General features: G+C 48.4%; 1 protein-coding gene across 5 annotated transcripts in view; it reads left to right on the top strand.

Moving 5' to 3' along the window:
- CARINH (colitis associated IRF1 antisense regulator of intestinal homeostasis) overlaps positions 1 to 22319 on the top strand; it is a 136351-nt gene that overhangs the window by 53642 nt on the left and 60390 nt on the right. The window contains exon 4 of one of the 5 annotated variants that reach the window (XM_071098488.1): positions 20402 to 20523. The exons of 2 other annotated variants lie outside the window; for them this stretch is intronic. In XM_071098488.1, the coding sequence (XP_070954589.1) occupies positions 20402 to 20523 (122 nt within the window). 2 more of the 5 variants (XM_071098489.1, XM_071098486.1) reach the window with 2 other exon arrangements.

Below are 22319 nucleotides of genomic sequence, written 5' to 3'. Positions count from 1 at the left end.
CAGTGGCGGGGCTGGTTGTTGTTGTTGTTGTTGTTGTTGTTGTTGTTGTTCTTCTTCTTCTTCTTCTTCTTCTTCTTCCTTCTTCTTCCTTCTTCTTCTTCTTCCTTCTTCCTCCTCCTCCTCCTTCTTCTTCTTCTTCCTCCTCCTCCTTCTTCTTCCTCCTCCTTCTTCCTCCTTCTTCCTCCCTCCTCCTTCTTCTTCTTCTTCTTCTTCTTCTCCTCCTCCTTTTTCTTCTTCCTTCTTCTTCTTTCTTCTTCTTCTCCCTTCTTCTTTCTTCTTCTCCCTCTCTCTGTCTCTCCATCTCTCCTTGTTGGAGGCTTTCCTTAAATGCCAAATATCTCAGCTATCTGCTGGTATTTATTAATGGAGCAATAAGAGGCTGAACTAAACTCTGCTTGGGCAGAATTTATCAACTGGGGTTTCACTACAGGAAGCAAGCCAGTCTTTTAGTTAACAAGCCTCCAATGAGCACCTTTTTTTTTTTTTTTTTGAGATGGAGTCTCGCTCCGTCACCCGGGCTGGAGTGCAGTGGTGCGATCTTCGGCTCACTGCAAGCTCTGCCTCCCGGGTTCATGCCATTCTCCTGCCTTAGCCTTCCTAGTAGCTGGGACTACAGGTGCCCGCCACCACGCCCAGCTAAGTTTTTGTATTTTTAGTAGAAATGGGGTTTCACCATGTTAGCCAGGATGGTCTCAATCTCCTGACCTCATGATCCACCCACCTTGGCCTCCCAAAGTGCTGGGATTACAGATGTGAGCCACTCCACCTGGCCATGAGCACCTTTTCTCTAGAGCTAGGTTTCTCGGCCTTAGTACTAGTGACATGTTGGACCAAAGTCTCGTGCACTGTAGAATGTTTAGCAGCACCAGTGACTTCTATCTACTAAATGCCAGTAGTAACCCCCCTCCCAGAGATGTGATAACCAAAATGTCTGTAAACATTGCCAAATGTCCCCTGGGGGACAAAGTCACCCTGTTGAGAACCACCACCCTGAAGCCATTCTGCTCTCAAGAGAAGCATTCTAACTCCTAGTTCTAGTTATTGATCACTACATAACAAACCACCCCAAAACTTAGTAGCATAAAACAACCACCATTTTTAGGGCCACTGTCAAGGATTCAGAAGGGCACGGCTCTTTATTCTACAATGACTGGGATGACTGGAATGACTGGAGGTGACTGGAATGACTGGGAGTTGGAACAGCTGGGGCTAAAGGGTCCACTTGTAAGATGGTTGTTCACTTGGCAAAGAGAGCTGGAAGGCTGGGCTCAGTTGTTGAGAGACTACACATGGTGTTTCCAGCACCATGGCCTGGTCACTGGGCCTCTTACGAGGTAGCTCAAGTCTCTGGTGTGAGTGTTCTGGCCAGCAAAACAGAAGCTGCATGGCTGTGTATGTCCCAACTGTGGAAGTCACATAGCTTGTTTCCACTGTGGTCAGAAATCCACACAGGTTCAGGGAAGGAGACACAGACCCACCTCTCCATTGGAGAGAAGTCAAAGAATTTGCAACCATCTTTTAAATCCACCATACCCTCATCCAGAGTGATATAGACCTGGGGTGGGGCGGGGCAAGGTAAGTGGGTGGGACATTGAGTCCCACACTTCGTTCTTCAAACTTTTCCCTCACCTCCATCTTCATCTCTGTATTCATCTGCCTTCCCTCCTGCCTGTCTCTATCCTGTTCAGTGTCTTTGTCTCCAGCTGTGTGGGGCAGGGTGTGGAGGTGAGACCTGGGGAGGATTTCAACCAGTTTCCTACATTCATTACCCTCACTGGCTGCTGTACCTCAGCCCCACCATCCACAACACCTGGTCTCCCCAAGTCTGAGCTCCTCCTGCAGGTTTCCAGGGGTAAAGCGGCGTGCCTCCTGTCAGTGTGCCCCCTCTGCAAGCCCTTCAGAGCCTAGCTTCCTCCATATCAGTCATTATTCCTCTACCTGCCTCCCAGGTTCCTGGAGTTTGGGGAACTCTTTCAGCCACTCATGTCTCCTTTACCATTTCCTTTGCCTTTGAGAGTTAATACCATTTGGTTTTTTGTTTGTGTGTCTGTTTGTTTGTTTGAGACAGAGTCTCGCTTTGTCGCCCAAGCTGGAGTGCAGTGGCAGATCTTGGCTCATTGCAACCTCTGCCTCCCGGGTTCAAGTGATTCTCATACCTCAGCCTCCCAAGTACCTGGGACTACAGGCATGTGCCACCATGCCCGACTACTTTTCGTATTTTTAGTAGAGATGGGGTTTCACCATGTTGGCCAAGCTGGTCTCGAACTTCTGATCACAAGTAATCCATCCTCCTCATCCTCCTAAAGTGCTGGGATTACGGGTGTGAACCACCACACCTGGCCCCATTTGATTTTTTTAAGAGATAAGGTATCACTTTGTTGCCCAGACTGGAGTACAGTGGTGTGACCATAGCTCACTGCAGCCTCAAACTCCTGGGCTCAAGTGATCCTCCCACCTCAGCCTCCTGAGTAGCTGAGACTCCAGGTATACACCACCACACCCAGCCAATTTTTTTTTTTTTTTTTTTTTTTTTTTTTTTTTTTTTTTAAGACAAGGTCTTACTATGTTGCCCAGGCTGGTCTAGAACTCCTGGACTCAAATGATCCTCCTGCCTTGGCCTACCAAAGTGCTGGAAGTATAGGTGTGAGCCGCTGCACCTGGCCGCATTTGATTTCTAGACTAGCATTTTAGTGGTGCTTCAAGATAGAAAGGAAACTGGGAGTGTAAATAACTGACGTGTTGAACTGGAAACCCTGTTGCACCTCTCTTGTATGGATCTATCTCTACATTGTGTTATAGTCTTCCCTGACCTGTAACCGCTCTGTGAAGCAGTACAGTGACATTCAACCTTTTGTTGATCATTCAGAGTCCTCTTTATGAAAACACTTGTTTACCTTGGAATTATTAAGCTATTACCTTGGAATTACTAAGTAGAGCTATTTGTTCCTTCATGATGTGGACCCCAATCATTTTGCTGGGATTCTTCAAACCTTTCTTCATGACCGCCTCTGTCCCTGGCTGCCTCTCATCCTATGTATTTGTGGTGAGAGTGCCACATTACAGCATGTTAGCTTCTGATGTATCTTTTCAAATGCCCTGGTGACTCTGCTGGGCGTTCTTTGTTTGCCATCCCCCGACACATCCCTGCTCCTGTTGATTTTCTGCCCTTTCCCACACCTCCCAGGGTTTGACCTTTGCGGATTCCATCAGCCAGGCTCCAGGTCCCCATGCTTCCAGTTGGGTTTGGCCAATTGAAGACCCCTTCCCTGACCAGAGGTTGGAGGCTGGGAGGGGAATTGGGAGGTGCTTTATCTCCCCAGCTCCCTCCCTTGCCAGGTCTCAGGTCAATAGTGCCTGTGTTTTTCACCCTAAAACCACAGCTCCTGCTGGCAACCCCCTCCTACAGGTCTCTCTGGGTTCCAGGAGCCCTCCCACCTCCTCCCTGGGGATTGGTGGTCACAGCTCCCACTGCTGCTGGCTGCAGGGTGTTTCACCTTTCCTTGAGGGTTTCTCTTCATCCTGCTCATCCTTGGAAACAGTCCCTTCCTCAGTCTCTCCTGTTACCAGTGGAGTGTGCATCTGCTTCCTGCTGGGACTGTGATCAATACACGAACCTTTTCTGATTTGCATCTAAAACAAGGATACTCAAGCAGGGAGGGTATGAACATTTAAAAAAAATAAAACAAGAATGAATAGTCCCTAAGTGAGCCCTGAGAGACTCTTTTCATTGAGAGTCTGGGTATGAGCTTTGTGACTTATCTAGGCTACTCAAGGGCTTTTGTTTGTTTGTTTGTTCATGTCGATGTTTTTAACCATAATGCAGATAATAGAGGGCAATAAATTAGTGACTTACATACTTACTGGAGTGATTTGAGAAGGAAAATAAGCATGTAAATAAAGGGAAGCCAGGAGAGAGAATTTATGATGACTCAGAAGTTACAGGACAGGGCCAGGCGCAGTGGCTGATGCCTGTAATCCCAGCATTTTGGGAGGCTGAAGCAGTGGATCACTTGAGGTCAGGGGTTCAAGACCACCCTGGCCAACATGGCAAAAACCCGTCTCTACTAAAAATACAAAAATTAGCCAGGCATGGTGGCAGGTGCCTGTAATCTCAGCTACTCAGGAGGCTGAGGCAGGAGAATCACTTGAACCTGGGAGGCATCGGGTCACTGCACTCCAGCCTGGGTGCCAAGAGCAAAACTCAGTCTCAAAAAAAAAAAAAAAGTTACATGACAGGCTTAAAATATCAGTGGTTTTGGGAAATGACTAAATAGCTTCCTGGATAGCAGATCTTTGCTAGAAGAGTCAGATCTGGGTCTGGAAGATGAAGTTGGATGTTTATATTCTACCAGGCCTGATATTAGGAGTCCCTCAGGTGGGACCCACCCGACTTATGTGTTTCCAGGTCAGTTTTGCTTCATGATGCAAAAGTGCCGTGTGCTTGTCATGATGCAAAAGTGCCAGTTTTGCTTCATGATGCAAAAGTGCCATTTGCTTCATCCATGGGGATGAGGACACACCAGAGCCCAGAGGCCTAGGCCTTGCCCACAGTCACACTTCACACCCCCAGATGCCCCCGAGGAAAATCAGGAGCCCAGTTCCCTGCATCACTCTCTTGCAAGGCTATTTCCTGGATTTGCCTGCCTCCCTTACTCTCCTGGTCCCAGTCAGCCCTGGTTTTTGTTTAATTTGTGTATTTCGAAGCACACATGTCTCTAGGGAAAAAAAATGAAATCTAGAACTCCTCCTGGCCACCCGTTTCCTGAAGCATGAAAAGGAAACATTTCATAAATGCTTTGTAAAGAAGACAACAGGAAGGGGTAGTGTCACTGGCTGGCAAGAGCTGCTGTTGTGGTATTTCACAGACAAAGGAGGTGACGTGGCACATGGGGGTTGAGGTCCCAGCCAGGGGCCGAACAGGTAGACTCCTCAGGACCCAGGCCTCCCTCTGGCCTGTGGACCTTCAGCCCTACTGGACAGGAGGAAAAGGCCTAGGGGACATTGCCCCCATTTCCCAGAGAGGAGGCTGAAGCCAGTGAAGTGGAGAGTTGCAGCTTCAGTGGGGAGATACCGTTATGCCCCGCCTGTCTTATTCATGCTTCTTTTCCTATAGGGATTTTTTTTTTTACATGGCTACCCTTGAGTGATAGAGCCTTCATCAGCTTAGCTTGTCCTCTTGCAGCCTACGCCACTCTGTACCCTTTAGCCAAGCAAGCCCAGCTGAGGCTCCGCAGCGTCCCTGCCCGGCAGAGCTACAGGAGGCCCCAGGCCCCTTCCTGTTCACTCTTGCTCCATAGACGCCACGCTGCAAAGCAGATGTGCAGGGACACCACCTGAAGACCTAGCCTGCAGCTCAGCCCCACACACTGTGGATGGTGGAGATCCCAGAGGGCCAAGGGAAGCTTGTTGAGACCTCTCTGCACTGCCCCTCCCGCAGCAGGAGGTTCATGGCCCATGCATTTCTGGGAGAGTTGAGAGGGCCCAGGTGGGTGGAATACCTGTCTGTGAGCCCCATGTCCTGTCTTGTCCCAGCTGCCTGTAGTTTGACCAGAGTATGCTAGAGGTCAGCCATTGCTAGGGAGGCTGCCACTAACCCCACAAAAAGGAAGGAAAATTCTCAGCCACAGCACTTAGAGCTGAGCCTGACGTGGTCCTCAGCAAGATGTTGCAAGTTCCTAATCTGAACACAGAGGCCAGGGAGTAAGCATCATCTGGAGCCCAGAACTGACTGTCATTACCCACAAACATAAACACCCTGAGTCAGGCCTTCTCCCCACCCTGCTCGGGTTGTCCGAGCCTCAGCACTGGCTCTGCCCTGGGTGGCAGCCCCTGGGAAGCCCAGCTGCCACCTCTCTACAAATGGCCCTGTAGAAGCTGCGCTCAGTGATCCACTTCCTGGGGTGGGGTTGGGCCCACCTTGTTGCCATTACACCCCGTTACAAACTGACGCAACCAGCTTTCAACAGACACTGCCAAGGAAGATACACATTACAACAGCATGCTGCAATACCTCTGCCCATGCAAGACACCGGCCCACATCCAAAAAATGGACATCTTCCCACCCCACTGTCTCACTCTACTGAGCTGGAAGTGGCCTTTTTCAGGACCCTTTGAGGTCTTGAGTGGATCTACTTTTCCCAAGATATTAAACCAGTGACTTTCAATCCTGGCTGTACATTACTGTCATCTGGGATATTAAAAAATATTGATGCCTGGATCTTGCTCCCACCCAAAAGAATCTGACTGGATTGATGTGGGTTTCAAAAATTTTTTAAGTGTTTGTTAAAGGATGACATATATGCAAAAAAAAAAAAAAAGAAAAAAGCACAAACCGTAAGTGTAAAGCTCAGTGAATTTTCACAAATGAATTGACCCTGAGTAACCAGCATCCAAATCATGAAACTGCTTACTACTTGGCTCCAAAGGCTAACGTCCATTTTAGCTTCTAATGGTATGGAATCATTTCTCCTGTTTTCAAACTTTATATGATGTAAATGGAATCATGCAGTATATATCCTCTTGTTATGTTCGTGAAATGATTCATCCAAGTTGTTACTTAGAGCTGCAGTTTATTCACTCTTCTTGCTATAGGGTATTCCACTCTATGGATATTCCTCAATTTCTCTATCCATTCTACTGTGATGGATTTTTGGATATTCGAGTTGTTATTTACAGTTCAGAACTATTATGACTATTGCAATGACATGCTAGTGTGTATTTTTGGAGCACATTTATATCCATTGCTGGGCAAGCATGGATATGAGTATGTTCAGCTTTAGTACCTGTGCCAAATAATGTTCCCAGGTGGCTGTACCCATTTACATTCCCTCCAGCAATGTATGAGAGTTCTGGTTGCTTCACATTTTTGCCAGCCATTGATATTTTCTATCTTTTTCATGTTAGCCATTCTGGCAGGTATGTAGTGATATCACAATGTGGTTTGAATTTGCATTTCCCTGATGACTAATACAGCTGAGCAACTTTTCATATGTTTGTTAGCCGTTTAGATCTTCTCTTTGCAAAGTGCTTGTTGGAATATTTGGACATGAGTATTTTTTAAAAGCTCCTTAGGTAACTCTACTCTGTAGCCAGGGTGGAAAACCACTGAACTAAAACCACAAACTAGTATCTGTGGCTCCCTTTCTTCATGCTTTGCCCTTGAACTTAGAGCATTTTGGATCTGAGAGGACCTCATGGAACTGGGAAAAGATTATCTTCACTCCTTACTAAGATGAGACTATCAGGAAGAAGCAAGAGATTGGAGCTGGCAGTTAAGAATCTTTAGGAATGTGACCTCTGCTTCAGAAGGGTCCAGGGAGGGCCTGTGGTGTCCACAGCTGCCACAGACATTTCCTAGCCACAAAAATGGCCTCTTGGTGGTCTCCCCAGAGCTCCAGGCAGTCATGGGGAGGAAGCGGAGGACCCCATGCCAGGTACTTCCCAGTTTCTAGGCCAACATGAATGGGACACAGTTCATATGGGGTTGTAGTTAGACTAGGGATAGCGGAGCATGTGTTCTGGGGACGTGGGTGTGGCCAAGGGAGGCCTGCTGTCTGTGGCCTTCGTCCCAGATAGGAAATCAGCCAGTGGGGCTCTCCTACATGGGTCCAGGCCTGGCTAGCTCTTGAATTCTGTGGGTTTGTATGTGGGTCCTTACACATGCATCCTAGAGCAGGGTCCCAGGGGGCCACCCCACCCCTCCTTGACCCCTCACTCCTCTGAGCTGGGAAACACATGGCATGAAAGAACATACTATGGCTTCTAACGACATTGTGTCTTGATTGCATCCCCATTGCATCGTCTGGGCTCATCTCATCCCCACCTCTGGACTGTAACATCATCCCAGGGACTGCCAGACACTCCTCTGTGCTCCCCCACAGCGAGTATCATGCCATTTGGTAATTCAGTACAGCCTCTTCCAACTTGAGAAGGAAGATGCAATAAAAAAGCAGACCACACATGGAGTCAGCATGTCCTTCTCTCAGTCTTGAGCTGTGCAGGTGTCACGCTGAGCTGCCCCGTGTGGGCTCCATGTTGGCACACATCAGTTGCAAGGGGCTCTGTGCAGTGAGTCTGGAGTTGGACCACTGGCCGGGGGCTGGGATGCTAGTGCCTGGACTGAGTGTGCACAGAGGCCCCTCAGGCAGAGCCACAGTGGGCGCTGAACCTCCTGGTGGACTTCACCGCAGTAACCAGAGCTCAGTGGGAGGGGCTGGCCTATCAACACCTGTCCTGTGTGCTTTTTGAAAAGAGCAGGGTCTACCTTCTGTCAACTGAAGTCCTGCCAGCTGCATGCCATGAGATGAAGGACAAGGTGGCACATGAGCAAAGTTGACATTTTGGAGGCTGTTAGGCTCAGAGCCAACCCTGGGCTCTGTGTAGTGCCATGACTCATGGATTCAGGCCCATCTTGGAAATTGCTCTGGGCATACAGCACTCATTTCTGATAGTCCAAGCGCAGATATTAGGATTCCCCTAATTGGCTCAAATGGTGGCCTGCACCAACCAGCGACCAGAGTGCTGTCTGAATCTGGAATAACAGGAAGAACATGCCTCCAGTGTAGGAGAGTTCCCCATGCAGTGTACTTCCCATTCATACAGCAGTTGGTATCGTCTGTCTTTTTCACATTGGCCATCTGAGTCTCATAAACAGACTCCTCTCCTTCCTTCCACTGAGCCTGCATCCCAGCCTTTCCCCTTTCTTCAGGGGCCTCTCCCCAGCAATTACGCCTTTCCATTCTCTCAACCAGGGAATCTTCCAACTCTTCTTCTTCAATGGCTCCTGCCGTGCTCCTGTCTCCATCACCTGTGTAATGCTTCCTGCTATCCTGCCTTCCCCGTGGAGTACAGCCATGCTGTCTGCTTCTCACAGCCAAGACTCTGGAAAGAAATGTCTCCTTTTTCCTCATCATCAACCACTCATTTATTCAGCAAGTGTTTCTTTTACACTTGCTTGTGCTGGGCATGGCAGCAATGCAGCAGTGAACAAAACCACCAGCTCTGGTCTCATACAGCTTATAATCAAATAGGGAGACAGACATAAATGATTAATAGATGCTCCTGTAATGGCGGTTGTGAGATGTGCTGCCACAGCCCAGCTACACATGCCAGTTCCCTTCTCTGCACATGTACATGTCTGCTCGTCCTTCCCACCTGAACTCACGTGCCACCTCACTTATGCCCCTTCCCAATGCCACACCCACACAACAGGGTGCCTCTCTGTGCCCATAGCAGCCCTTGGGTGTAACTGCTCCCCACGGAGGCTGAACCCCGAGGGCAGAGTCCAGGCCATACGCACCTTGGAGCCCCCTGCCTGGCACAGAGCCCAGCCCAGCAGAGGTGCTCAGAAGATGAATGAAAATCCCTGCTGAGATTGATCCAATCTGTCTGTGAACATCTCCAGGGTCCAAGAATTCACGGCTTTCTTTTTCTTTAGATAGCCTTTTGTTTCTTTTTGCCATTATACACTATATTTGCGTTAGGACACAACAATGTGAATATACTTAATACTGAACTCTACACTTGAAAATGGTTAAGATGGTGAAGTTTTAAGTTATATGTATTTTGCCATAATTTTTTAAAATGTAGAGAATAGGTATAAAGAAGAGAAAAAAGGGGGCAAGATCCATTTTATTGAGAAAGAACCAAGGGCGTGATTCAGATGGATTTTAAAACGTAATTTGATTAGGGAAATGCAAATGAGAACCATAAGTAAGACACCACTTCATATCTTTTAGGATGGCTATTTTAAAACAACGACGACCTGAAAATAAGTGTTGGCAAGGAGGTGAAGAAATAGTACCTTTGTGCATGGCTGGTGGGAACATAAAATCATGCAGCCTCTGTTGAAAACAGGGTGGTGGTTCCTCAAAAACTTAGTTATCGTATGATCCAGCAGTTCCACTTCTAGGAATATACCCAAAATAATTGAAAGCAGGGACTCGAAGTGATGTTTGTACACCAGTGTTTGTAGCAGTATTATTCACAATGGCCAAAAGGTGGAAACAACCCAGATGTCCATGACAAGAGGGGTGGATAAACAAAATATGGAGGATACATACAATGGAACATAATTCAGATTTAAAAAGGAATGAAATTCTGGTACATGTTATAACATAGATGAACCTTAAAAACATTATGCTAAGTGAAATAATCCAGACACAGAAGGACAAATACCAGATGATCCCACTTATATGAGGTACCTAGAATAGTGCAATTCATAGAGACAGAAAGTAGAAGGATGGTTGCCAGTGGCTGGAAGGAGGAGGAACAGGGAGATACTGCTTAGTGGATGCAGAGTTTATGTTGAGGGTGATGAAAAAGTTCTGGAGATAGGTGGTGGTGATGGCTGCACAACAGTGAGAATGTACTTCATACTATGGAACTCTCACTTAAAAATGGTTAAAATAGACATAGACATTTTATGCCTATTTTGCTATAACAAGAAAGTAACTTGGGTATATTTTAGAGATTTTAGAAAATATTGTAAGCACAAGAGGAAAAAAATTAAAATCATTCGCAGTCACCAGGTAGAGACAGCGACTGTTAAAAGTTCAGTGTGTATCTTTTCATTCTCGTTCTCTCTCAAAAAAGTGTGTGTGTGTGTGTGTGTGTGTGTGTGTGTGTGTGTGTGTGTGTGTGTGTGTCTTCAGAGGCCACACTGGACTTTCAGGAAAGGTTCCCCTCTCTGCTGCTTCCCCGCTTGGAGCCATTGAGAGCAAGTCTATCCCTGTTCAGAGGTCAATCCTTTGAATGATTTCTCATGGCTGAGTTCACTCCCCTGCACCTCCAGGGTTGCGCTTCTCTGAAAATACCCATTTCTTTTATGTGTCTAAAAACATGGCACCCATGACCCAATAATATGTTGGAAGGGGCTGGAGAGAAAAGCGAGTGCCTCTCACACCTTCTCACACACTACACATCTTAGCGATGGCCGAGCGAGCATGTGGGCTCTCTGGACTCCTCAGTCTGTTGGTCTGGGCTGTGTCAGGCTAAGGCTCCCCGCCTCCCCTGCAACCTTGATCCCCTTGCTTCTTGAACCTGATGCTGGGCCTCACATTCTCCCTGTTGATACTAGCTCTTAAATCCTGCTTTTCCAGCTTGTCAGGAAACTGGGCCCTCATGCCCCAAAAAGGAGATCCACCCTCTCCACTGAGAGGGAAGGAGTGAAGGTCCCATAGCCTCTGACCCCTGCTGGGCCCAGGAGAGGAACAACTGCTTGCTTTATTTCTCGTGGGAGAAGTGTGTCTCCTCTTTGTCTCGGGCACCCCTCTTCCCTGTACAGCAGCAAGTCAGCAGGAATGAGCTGAGCCGCCCAAGTAGTGGCTCCCTCCACTGCGGGGGCTCTGTGGTCCTGGGGGCTGTCCTGCCTCCACTGCCATAGGCCTGGCCCCAGAGCATGCTGCAGCAGTCACAACCTATGGAGGTGCCCCCAGGCCCTCATATTTGGGCCCAACTACGGCCTCCTTCCCCAGCTTTGCCACCTGGCTTGGAAGCCAGGGCACCACCAGCTTCGTTGGCAGGGAGAGGTGAAGAAAGAGGCCATGGCCACTCAGGTGACTGAAGTTCATATTCATGCACATCAGTTAGAGAGGGACAGTGCATTCATTTACCTCCAAATCCAGCCACAGACACATGGCCCTTTTCTCTTGACTCTGAGGCCTCCACAGAAGGGTTTTTTAAGGTTGCAGCCAGGACCTTTACAGCCCAGTCCTGAGAAGATTATCTTTTTATTGCAACTTTGATTAATGATTGATCAAAAACTGATGCTAGAAACACTGAAGAACAAACTTGCTGTAGACATTAGGAAAGGTCTACATCTGGCAGGCCTGGAGACCTGCCCACCCTCTCCCCCCATGGTCAAACCAGGGCAAAGGTACATTGGAAGACCCAACCCCCACACACTCTTACACATGCACTCATACACAGACACACTGAGGGGAAAGGAAGATTTAATTGTCCTTAAATCCTCTTGGATTAGGCTATAAATTGCAAATAAATGGAGCAACAGACAGAGCAAAGCACATAAGGGCCCTTAATAGAATTTCTCTATCTTGTTCTGTTTCTATAAATGCCTGTTACAAATTAGCAGCTTAAAGGGAAATCTGGAGTGTGGGAAAGAGAGACCCTTGTGTGAAGACCACAGCCTGGGCTTCCTGCAGACCTCAGGTCCCAGAGAACATCTAAGATGCCTCCAACACCAGATGGAAGAGGGCAGGAGATGCTGCACAGTGAAGCAGCTCTTCCTGAGCATTTGTGGCAGGAAGCGACTTGGAGAGGATGAGGCCGTGCCTCAGGTGTGCTCTGGCTGTTCTGATGGTCTCTGGGGCCACGACTGCCACAGTGAGGTCCATAGGCACATCAGAATCACCAAAGGGTCCAAACCTATGGCCTCAGAGCCTGGAGAGCCAGGAATCTGCATTGCAACAACTCCCCGCTCAGGGGTTCTACCAGTCCAGTGCCCGCCCTCTGAGGGCACCCAGGGAGCAGGGTGCTTGCTGGCTGGAACACTTTTTCCTGCCCCTCAGCTCCTCTGTGCTGCCCTGAGGCACAGGCAGTGGAAAGCTGGCAGAGCTGCTTCTAAATTGAAACTGGAAAATGAAACTGGAAATCACAGTTTCATTTTCCAGTTTCACTTGCACCCTCTAGTGTTGGGGTTTCTTTTCCACAAGGAGAGTCCCCCAGGGAAAAAGAAGCAGGGGTGGAAGCCGGGGGGCCTTCTGGGGGAAGGCAGTGAGGGTGTCCGGTCTGCAGCCGGGCATGGAGGGGCCGTAGCGCTGCACTTGCTTCCTCTAAGCCCGGCCTGCTTGCTGTCAGCCCTGGGGGTGGTTTCCTCTCTAGGAAAAGCTAATGTCATGCTTATGCTGAAAAACTCTTTTCAGAGGTACTTTAGGAGGGGCCCTGACTCTCGGTTAATCTGGGTCATTTCATACCGGCTGTGCTCACCCAGGCACAAACACTGAAAGCAACAGCTGGCAAAGGCATCGACTTGTAGCAGCTTGGAAGACACCAGCAAAGAAGCTCTCATGGAAGCGACAGATTTCCCGAAGCGACTGGAATGCAGGGAAGGAGGGCAGTCAGGGAGAGCCGAGAACCAGCCCCCCACGCCCACCCCCGCCAACTCTACCCCATTCCTCTCCTCACCTGAAATGTCTCTTCCTTGGGAACAGCTGCCTAACCCCCTAATCCCACACACTCCTTTGTAGGTTAAGACCCCTGAAGTTGCACCGTCTCATAGCAGCTATGTTTTTCAGAGATCCGTGTGATTATTTGCCTAACGTCTGCCTCCCTCAGGGACGCAAAGTCTGTTACGCGTGGACCTGGTCTGTGTTGTTCACTGTGCGTCCACGGTGCCTGGGGAGTGCCTGTAATGCAGGAAGTACACACAAAAAATATATGTTCATGAGTGAGGGCAGGCCTGAAGAGCCCAAGAGAAGGACAGTGCTCCAGGGAGGGGTCTGCATCGGGCTCCCCAGTGTCTGGACTGCATCCCAGCCCCTCCAGGCAACTCGGGAGGATTCTGTGGACAGATGCCCCAGCTCTTCCACCCATAGCTCCTACCCCCAGCCTGAGGAATGATTTGACTGTCCCCAGTGTGTGCAGGCAATGGGGAGGTGATAGGAGGCGATGTCCCTTGTGGCACACTCTCCCTAGCCCTGGCTTTGCCCCCCTTACCTACATAGATGGGCTTCACGGCCTCTTCCAGATAGGCAGGGCACTGAGCTCCGTGGGCCACACTTAAAAAGAAAGGCTACTTTTAGCCTGCACATCAGGAGGAGACAAGCTGGCGGTGGGGGCATGACAGTGTTTTTGTTTGTTTGTTTGTTTGTTTGTTTGTTTGTTTGTTGAGACAGAGTTTCACACTTGTTGCCCAAGCTGGAGTGCAATGGTGCGATCTCGGCTCATCGCAACCTCTGCCTTCCTGGTTCAAGCGATTCTCCTGCCTCACCCTCCCAAGTAGCTGGGATTGCAGGCATGCACCACCACACCCAGCTAATTTTTGTGTTTTTAGTAGAGACGGGGTCTCTCCATGTTGGTCAGGCTGGTCTCAAACTCCTGACTCCAGGTGATCCACCTGCCTTGGCCTCCCAAAGTGCTGGGATTACAGGTGTGAGCCACCGTGCCCGGCCAACAGTGGTTTTTAAAGGGGGAGAGCAGATGAAGGACCTTGGCGGACCATCCTCTGGGAGGAGACGTGGACTGAGGAATCAATCCTGACCTCAGGCCCCACACCACCCTTTCACCTCAGCCTCACTTTCTCATCGGTAAATGGAACTCGTTCTTGTGTATGTGCCACAGAGGCAATGTAGCAGAAGAGACTAGGGCAGACTTTGGAACTCAGCCATCTGGGAGAAAATTCCAGTTCTGTGATGACCTTGAACCAATGACTGAATTTCTCTTTGTCTCATTTTCTCTTCTGTAAAATGGGAACAATTACAGTGAATTCTGTAAATTCATTCATGTCCCTGACACATGGTGTGAGCTCAGTCATTACCTTTGCCAGAGTTGCGAGGATCTAATGAGATGGCAGATGTGAACACAGCTCCCAGACCCGAAGGTGCTGTATGAATGGGAGGGAGCAGTGAGTGTTATTTGGGAAATATTGAAGACACAACTTCCCTCCCACATTTGTCTGGGGTGGACCAACAGTTTTACTTATTTAATGTTAAGCTGGAAGATGCACCAAAGGGAGGTGAAAAACTGAAACCGCCAACCGTTTGAGCTCCAGGCTGCACCGAAGCGGTGTGGCTGGTGCAGATGGTGAGAGCACCAGTGCAGGCCCACTTCCTCCATGAGTGCCACGCACCTTCCTCACGCTAGCCGGCTTCCCAAGGCTGCAGGAAGTGGGGCCAGGAACAGGCCCTCCGGCTGTGTTGGGGGAGGCCTGGGCAGGGGTTGGCAGCTGCTGGGTGTGAACGGAAGCCTTGGAGGTCCTTGCTAGGTCCTAGGGCCGCCTGCATGGCAGCCCCTCCCCTCTCCCTGTCCAGGCCTGCCCAGGACTAGTTTGTAGCAGAGTCTTCTTGTAGCCTAGGCTCTTGCCTCTTGCAGTAGTGAGTCCCTGTACAAAAGGCATCCAGCGGAGGGAGGCAGGCTGGAGAGGAGGAGAGCCGAATCTTTTCTCAAAGGAAATGCAGTTGTGGTTTTGAGATGTTCATATTTCACATCTGTGGTTGGCGTTTCCCAGGGTTCTCAGAGGTGAATGCAGGGTCAGCCCCATGTCGCCAAATAAGGCTCACAGTGACCTTAGCAACAAGCTTTGCTGCCCATTGGCTGCCACTGCTGCCGCCTGCCAATGCGGCCTCCTGAAGGCCAGCACTGATGCTGAGCTGAAACTTCTGCATGTGCAGCTGCCTCTGTCAGAAATCACCACCCTTGGAAGCAGCCAGAGATAGGTAGAGAGTTCTGGACAAAGGTGGACAAGGTCGGTGGGAGAACTGCCCAGCTGCTCATGTTTCAGAGTCCACCTGGCCAGTGTTCCATTCTCACGCAGCACCAAACCAGCACCTTCGGCTTGGTGGCCTGGTCCCAGCTTGCCAGGACAACCCCCGATTCCATCCTGTCAACCTTGGACTCTATAATGGTCTTCATTTCAGAGCTCTGCTCATTTTAGTTCCACTGGGTTCTCCCTTGTGCTTGGCACTTGACTAAGCTCCTTCTACACATTCTGTCTTTTACCTCTCTCAACAACCCTGTTAGCCAATTAGCCCCATTTTACAGGTGCAGAAACTGACGCCAAAGGAAGTCAGTAATGGCCCAGGTGACTGAACCACTAATAAGTGGGGAAGTCAGAATTTAAACCCAATTTAAACAGGCCTAGGTCCCATGCTATTAACTGTTGCACTGTATTGCCAGATACTCAATGTCCGTGCAGCTCAGTGGCTTCATTCTGTGACATGGGGATGACAGTACCGTACCTCACAGGGTTGGGGTGAGCATTGTGTGGAGTGACTTATGTCCAGAAGCACACCTTTGCACCAGTGGCCTTGGCACCCCCAAGGTATGCTCCACAAACAGCTTGCACGTTGTTTTCTCACAGCATGTGCTGCTGAAACATTGAGGTTTGTGGACTGGACTTCTCTGTAGCCCTTGTATTTGGTTTTCACTTCCTCTTTCTTGACCTCCTCCCACCCCCACCCAACTGCAAGGTAGGGAGGCTACTGAGGGGCCAGGCTGTGGGTTCCAGAGGGCACAGGGCTATCTGGGATGGAGGGGACAGGGTTCTCAAGACAGAAGTGGGAAGGTCACACTGTAAGGGCAGACATACCCCATTTCTTCTACCCAGACAACTGGGTGTGATACCACTGTTTCCCTGAGAAATGCTTTCAGGATTAAAAAGTATATAAGTAAAGAAAAAAACGCATATAAGTGATCTGGTAAAGATGAAAACATGGCTGATTGGAAGGTAGTGAATTATGTCAATTGACTTCACAATCAGTTACAGATCGAACTCCTTGTTCTACTCTTTTCCCCCTCCTCACTACTGCACTTGACTAGTCTTTTTTTTGTTTTTTGAGACAGAGTCTTGCTCTGTCGCCCAGGCTGGAGTGCAGTGGCGAGGTCTCGGCTCACTGCAACCTCCACCTCCCAGGTTCACGCTATTCTCCTGCCTCAGCCTCCTGAGTAACTGGGACTACAGGCACCCGCCACCACACCTGGCTAATTTTTTGTGTTTTTTTTTTTTTTTAGTAGAGATGGGGTTTTACCATGTTAGCCAGGATAGTCTCAATCTCCTGACCTCGTGATCCGCCTGCTTCGGCCTCCCAAAGTGCTGGGATTACAGGCGTGAGCCACCATGCCCAGCAACTAGTCTTTAAAAAAATGAATAATATAAAAATGTTTAAAAGATGAAATCATATATATACTCTATAACCCAAGAGTCCCACTCATCATAATCGTCTCTAACCCCACACTCTTATCCATGTGCACCAGAATATCCACATAGTACCAGAAAATGTCCAAATGACCATCAACAGTGGAGAGTACAAATAAATTGTGCAGTGTTCCTGGAGTGAAATGAACTACAGCGACTTGCAATAACTGTAATATTGTCATATTGGATAATAATACTGTAATAACAAATGATTCATCAATGAATAAAACCTACAAAAGAATGCATACAGTATAATTCCTTTTAGCAAAAATCTAACAGCCGGCAAAACTGAACTGTATTGTTAAGGATACATGCAGAGGAGGTCAAACTACAAAAAGCACAGAATTATTACAAATGTCTATTTGCTCATGCACAAGGGAGGGTTGGGGTTGTGATTAGTAGGGGAACATGGAGGTGCTTTGGGGATGCTAGTATTGTTTTATCTCTTTAACTTTGGGAGATTACCCTGGATTATTGGGTAGAAACTGGGGTGGGTGGGCCCAGTGTAATCACAAGCATTCTTAAATGGAGAAGAGAGAGGCAGAAGGGTCAGAAGCAGAAGCAGAGAGATTACAATATATGAAAGACCTGGCTAGCCAGTGCTAGCTTTGAAGGTGGAGGAAGGGGCTGCAGGCCAAGGAATGTAGGCAGCTTCTAAAAGCTCGAAAGGGGAAGAAAGGAAAGAGATTCTCTACTAGAGCCCCCAGGAAGGAATGCAGCCCTGCTGACACCTTCAGTTTAGCCCAGTGAGACCTGTTTTAGACTTCTGACCTACAGAACTATAAGAAAAGAAAGTTGTATTGTTTTAAGCCCCTAAGTTTATGTTAATTTATTAGAACAGCAACAGGAAGCTGGTCCACTGGGAAACCATCTGGGATATGCAGCCACCCAAAATCCCGGCTCTTGGTTAGATTCAGCCTTACAAGGCTCCACAGCCCCTCTGCGAAAGACTCCATTCCCTCTTGGAGAAGCTCAGACTCTAGAGCCCTGGGCAGAGAATGGGCCTCCATGGCATGGGGGTGATCAAGAAGGATGCCCCCCAGGACAGTGCCTCTGCTGGACATCTCTACAGAAAACAGTATATCCCTCAGTGGCATGAGAAGATCCAATAGGGTCACCACACTCCACAACTGCAGGGGAAGCTGTTCACATTTTAGTCTACGCAGCCTCTGGTGGCCAAAGATTAAGTGAGAACACTTTTGCTGTGTGACCTGAAGTTCATGGTCAGCAAGTTGTAGTTATTATTATGCACGACTTAGGGGGAAGCAGGGGTCACTGCAGAGCAGCAGTGGCTTTATAGAGATTTGCTTTATGATTATTTGTTAAACTGAACATACGTTCTGTGTATTTTTCCGCATAATTATTGTTTCACAATTTTTAAAAAGTGTACACGCACATGAATCTTCTCTAGCCCTGAACAGCACAGTGAACGGACAGGGCAGCAGATGAGCTCTGCCCCACGCCGGCCCTGTTTCAGAGCAGCACTCCAGAGTGCCACACTGCTTGCTGAACCACAGCTGTTACTGCAGATTGAGGAGCCTCAGAGGGAACAGAAGATAAAGATCATTATGGAATTTAGGATTGCAGGACATTCTTTGACATTTCATAACAGCCAGGGAAGATCAACTGTGGTTAGGGGAACAGGACAGGAAGAAACCATGGCCAAGGCCTGTCTGGCAGGACTTGAAGGGGCAGAGGGACCCCTGCAAATGACCCTGCCTGGGACCCAGCCCCACTTGGCCCCTGTATAGCACTGATTCAGCTGGGGCTTTTATCCCAGGATCCCCTCTTCAGGGATGCCTGCCTTTGTTGATTATCTGTCATATGCTTGGTCCCTGCAGAATACAAGGAAAAAAATAGCCTTCAGCAGAGGCTGAGACAGGAGCCTACAGGATGCACAGTAAAGGGTCCAAGGCTCAGGATGAGGCTTTCCTGACTTTCTCCCCTATGGGACTGACGTTCTCTACTGGTACAGGCCTTGTTTTATTCATCCTTATGTCGTTCACCTGGAATGGGCCCAGGGTGACAGTTGTTATAATAAGTGTTTGTCAAGTGAGCAAGCGTGTGGAGCATGCACTGTAGAGAGTCAGGTCTCTATAGGATCCTGCTGGAGAGGCAGCCCACTGGGCTCGCCACTTCTCCAGAGGAGGGACTGGTCCCTTGCCAGACAGCCCTGACAGCTGGAGCAGGCTTCCTCAGGGGTGCCTGGAACTGCTGACCACGGCTGTTGCCCACTGGCCCCTCTTGGGAAGAGCAACCTGTCAGGTGTTAAAGATGGTCTTCCTTTCTCTTCTCCAAGCTAAACATGACTAGTTTCCATCTCACCATCTTCTGGCCCTCAGCAGACTGGTTATCCAGTCTGGAGAGGCAACAGTAGTATCCAGATGTGATCTGAACAGACAGAACCATGGATGCAGACACAAAATTCAGGTTTGTGTGCTTCGGCAGTCACTATATGCAAATTGTAATGGGGACAGTGGCTGGCATGGCCTCCAGCACTGTGGGGAGGATCAGGGTGTCTGCCCATCATTTTTCTCTCTTTGATAGACACTATTTACATAGACACTGTTTTGGTGTAAAACCCTACGTTGTAGCCCTTGTCAACAGTGTTATGTTTCTCCTCAACTGTCCCGGAAACTCCCTGAGTAGGCAGGAGGTTTCCTGGCTGGCTTGTAGGCACTCCATACCTGTTAGCTAGTATTATTTATTTGTTGTTTTATTATTTGAATGGACAATCATTCATGTCATTTAATGAGCATGGGCTATGTGCCAGAAACCACCAGGTGCCAGAATGCAACGCTGAACTACAATAGACCTGTCCTTGGCCCCCAGAGCTCCCAGACACGCTAGGAAGACTTGTTGATTGAATGATAAACCTTGATGGAACTCATGATTAACATCTTCACCACCAGACATCATTGAGTGCTCTCTGTGTGTTCAACTCAGAACATACCCTTCCTGTACTCAGAGACTAGAATGTGAGAGTCATTAAGGGAGACACCATTGTGGGAGTGAGAAAATCCTGGACTTGGAACTGACTAGGGATCACCTCCCAACTCTGCCATGAACCCACTGTGTGACCATGGACAAGTTACTTGTCCTCTCTGAGCCTCAGTTATCTTATCAGTGAAATTGGGTTAATAATATATCTCTCAGTGGCACAAGAGGATCAAATAGGGTCACCACACTCCACAACTCCAGGAGATGCTGTTAACATTTTAGTCTATGGATCCTCTGGTGGCCTCAGATTTAAATGAGAGCACTTTTGCTATGTGACCTGAAGTTAATGTCAATAAGTTATAGCTATTGTTATGTATGACGTAAGCAGGGGTCACTGCAGGCCAGCAGGCTGACACAATTTGGCCAGGCTTTGTTCTTCAAGGAAGGGCAGGGCTCTGAGAAGTACAGACTATGATGCAGGTGAAGGCCAGGAGGCAGGGACTCCCAGGGCAGGTCTGGAAGGAGTGAGGCTGGTGAGGGAAGTGGTCAGCAACCTCAAGGCATGAGTAAGGCGCTTGCCCTTCTCTCCAGGCACAGAGGAGCCGCTCGAAGCTGGGCACAGAGCTGGGATGGATGAGACCAAGGCGAATACTTTACTTATTAAGCTGCAAAGGACCCTAGGGAGCATCTTGTGCAGCATCTTGTCTTACCAGGTAAACAAAGGCCAGGGAGGGAAAGTAGTGAGTCTCCAGAGTCACACAGCAAGGACCAGGGCCCAGGCCAAGACTCCCACCCCTGCAGAGCCCAGCTCAAATTATTCCTTGAGCCCAGTTTGTGGCTCCACAAAAGAAAGTTCCTGGCACTTTTTATATTTATTTATAATTTTTTTCTGATTATAAAAGTAATTATAGGCCAGTCAAGGTGACTCACACCCATACTCCCAGTACTTTGGGAGGCCGAGGAAGGAGGATTATGTGAGCTCAGGAGTTCGAGACCAGCATGGACAACATGGCAAAATCCTGTGTCTACAAAAAATTAGCTGGGCGTGGTGGTACATACCTGTAGTCCCAGCTTCTTGGGAGGCTGAGGTGGGAGGATCACTTGAGCCTGTGAAGTCGAGACTACAGTAAGCTGAGATTGCACCACTGCACTCCAGCCTGGTCAACAGAGTGAGATTTTGTCTCAAAAAATAAATAAGTAAAAATAATTACAGGTCATCATGGAACATTTTTAAACTATAGAAATATAAAAAAAATTTTTATATTATATCACCTGTAATCCCACTATCCAAAGGTAATTACCTTTAGTATTGTGATGTATTCTCCCCATCTGTATTCCACAAAAAAATTATATATTAATTAGATTTGAATTGTGTTGCATATAGTTTCACATCCCCCTTTTCCCCTGTAAAATTGTGCTTTATGAGAAGGAGGGATTGTTTTTAATGTAGAAGAAACTCTAGAAAACCTTTTTTTTTTTAAAAAAAAAAAAAAAAAAAAAAAGCAAAGCCCCACAGTCTGCAGTGGTTGGGGGACATCCTGTGGGGCTGCACGGTGGCTCTGTCGCACATCCGGTGTGAGCTGCAGGGTGGTGGCAGTGGCTGGGTCCTTTTCTCCCCTGGCCAGGCTACACCCTTCTGCCTATGGGTGAGACAGAGTTTTGAAGCGTCTGCGCTTACCCCTTCCTTCCTAACACAGGATGCTGTGATCATTCACCCTATCAAAAGGCATGTGATCGTTACTGTTTGCATCTCAAGCTGTGCAGCACAATGTTTTCTCGTGTGTTATCTCACCTGAGACTCACACATCCTGTGAGACAGATAAGACAAATGATGTTGTACCCATTTTACAGATGAAGAAACTGAGGCTACAAAAGGTCTAGTGGCTTATTCGAGGCCACATAGCTAGTAAGTGGCAGAGCAGGGACTTTATGCAGATCTAGCTGGCATCCAGTAACTTTTTTTTTCCTCTAAACTTTTTTTTTCTGGTAGTCCTAGCTTTTCCAGAGCTAAACTGAGTCCCCTTAGTATCCCCTTATTAAGGCCAAGGACTGAGAGTGTTATGAGTATTACGGATGTATGGAGGGGCCATGCAACTCCTTCCTGGGAGTCTTAAGCCAAGCCCTGTGGCCTCTGACTAGTTGTCCTAGGTGGCCTGACCTCAGCTCACTGAGGTTTGGGGAGGGGGCTCAAAGAGGCAGCTGCTTCCTGTAGAGAGGTCTAGCAGAGGCACTATCCTGGGGGCATCCTTCTTGACCCCCTCCATGCCATGGAGACCCATTTCCTGCCCAGGGCTCTAGAGTCTGAACTTCTCCCAGAGGGAATGGAGTTTTTCACAGAGAGGCTGTAGAGCCTTCTGAGGCTGAGTCTAACCCATGTGCAGGGATTTTGGGCAGCTGCATCCCCCAAATGGTTTCCCAGTGGATCCGTTTCCTATTGCTGCTCTAACAAACTATCATAAACAGGGCTTGAAACAACACAATTTTTTTCTTTTTTCTTCTTCTTCTTTTT

This window comes from Macaca nemestrina, chromosome 6 (assembly GCF_043159975.1).
Source record: "Macaca nemestrina isolate mMacNem1 chromosome 6, mMacNem.hap1, whole genome shotgun sequence".
Classification (NCBI taxonomy): Eukaryota; Metazoa; Chordata; class Mammalia; order Primates; family Cercopithecidae; genus Macaca; species Macaca nemestrina.
This window is presented reverse-complemented; position numbering and strand designations above follow the sequence as displayed.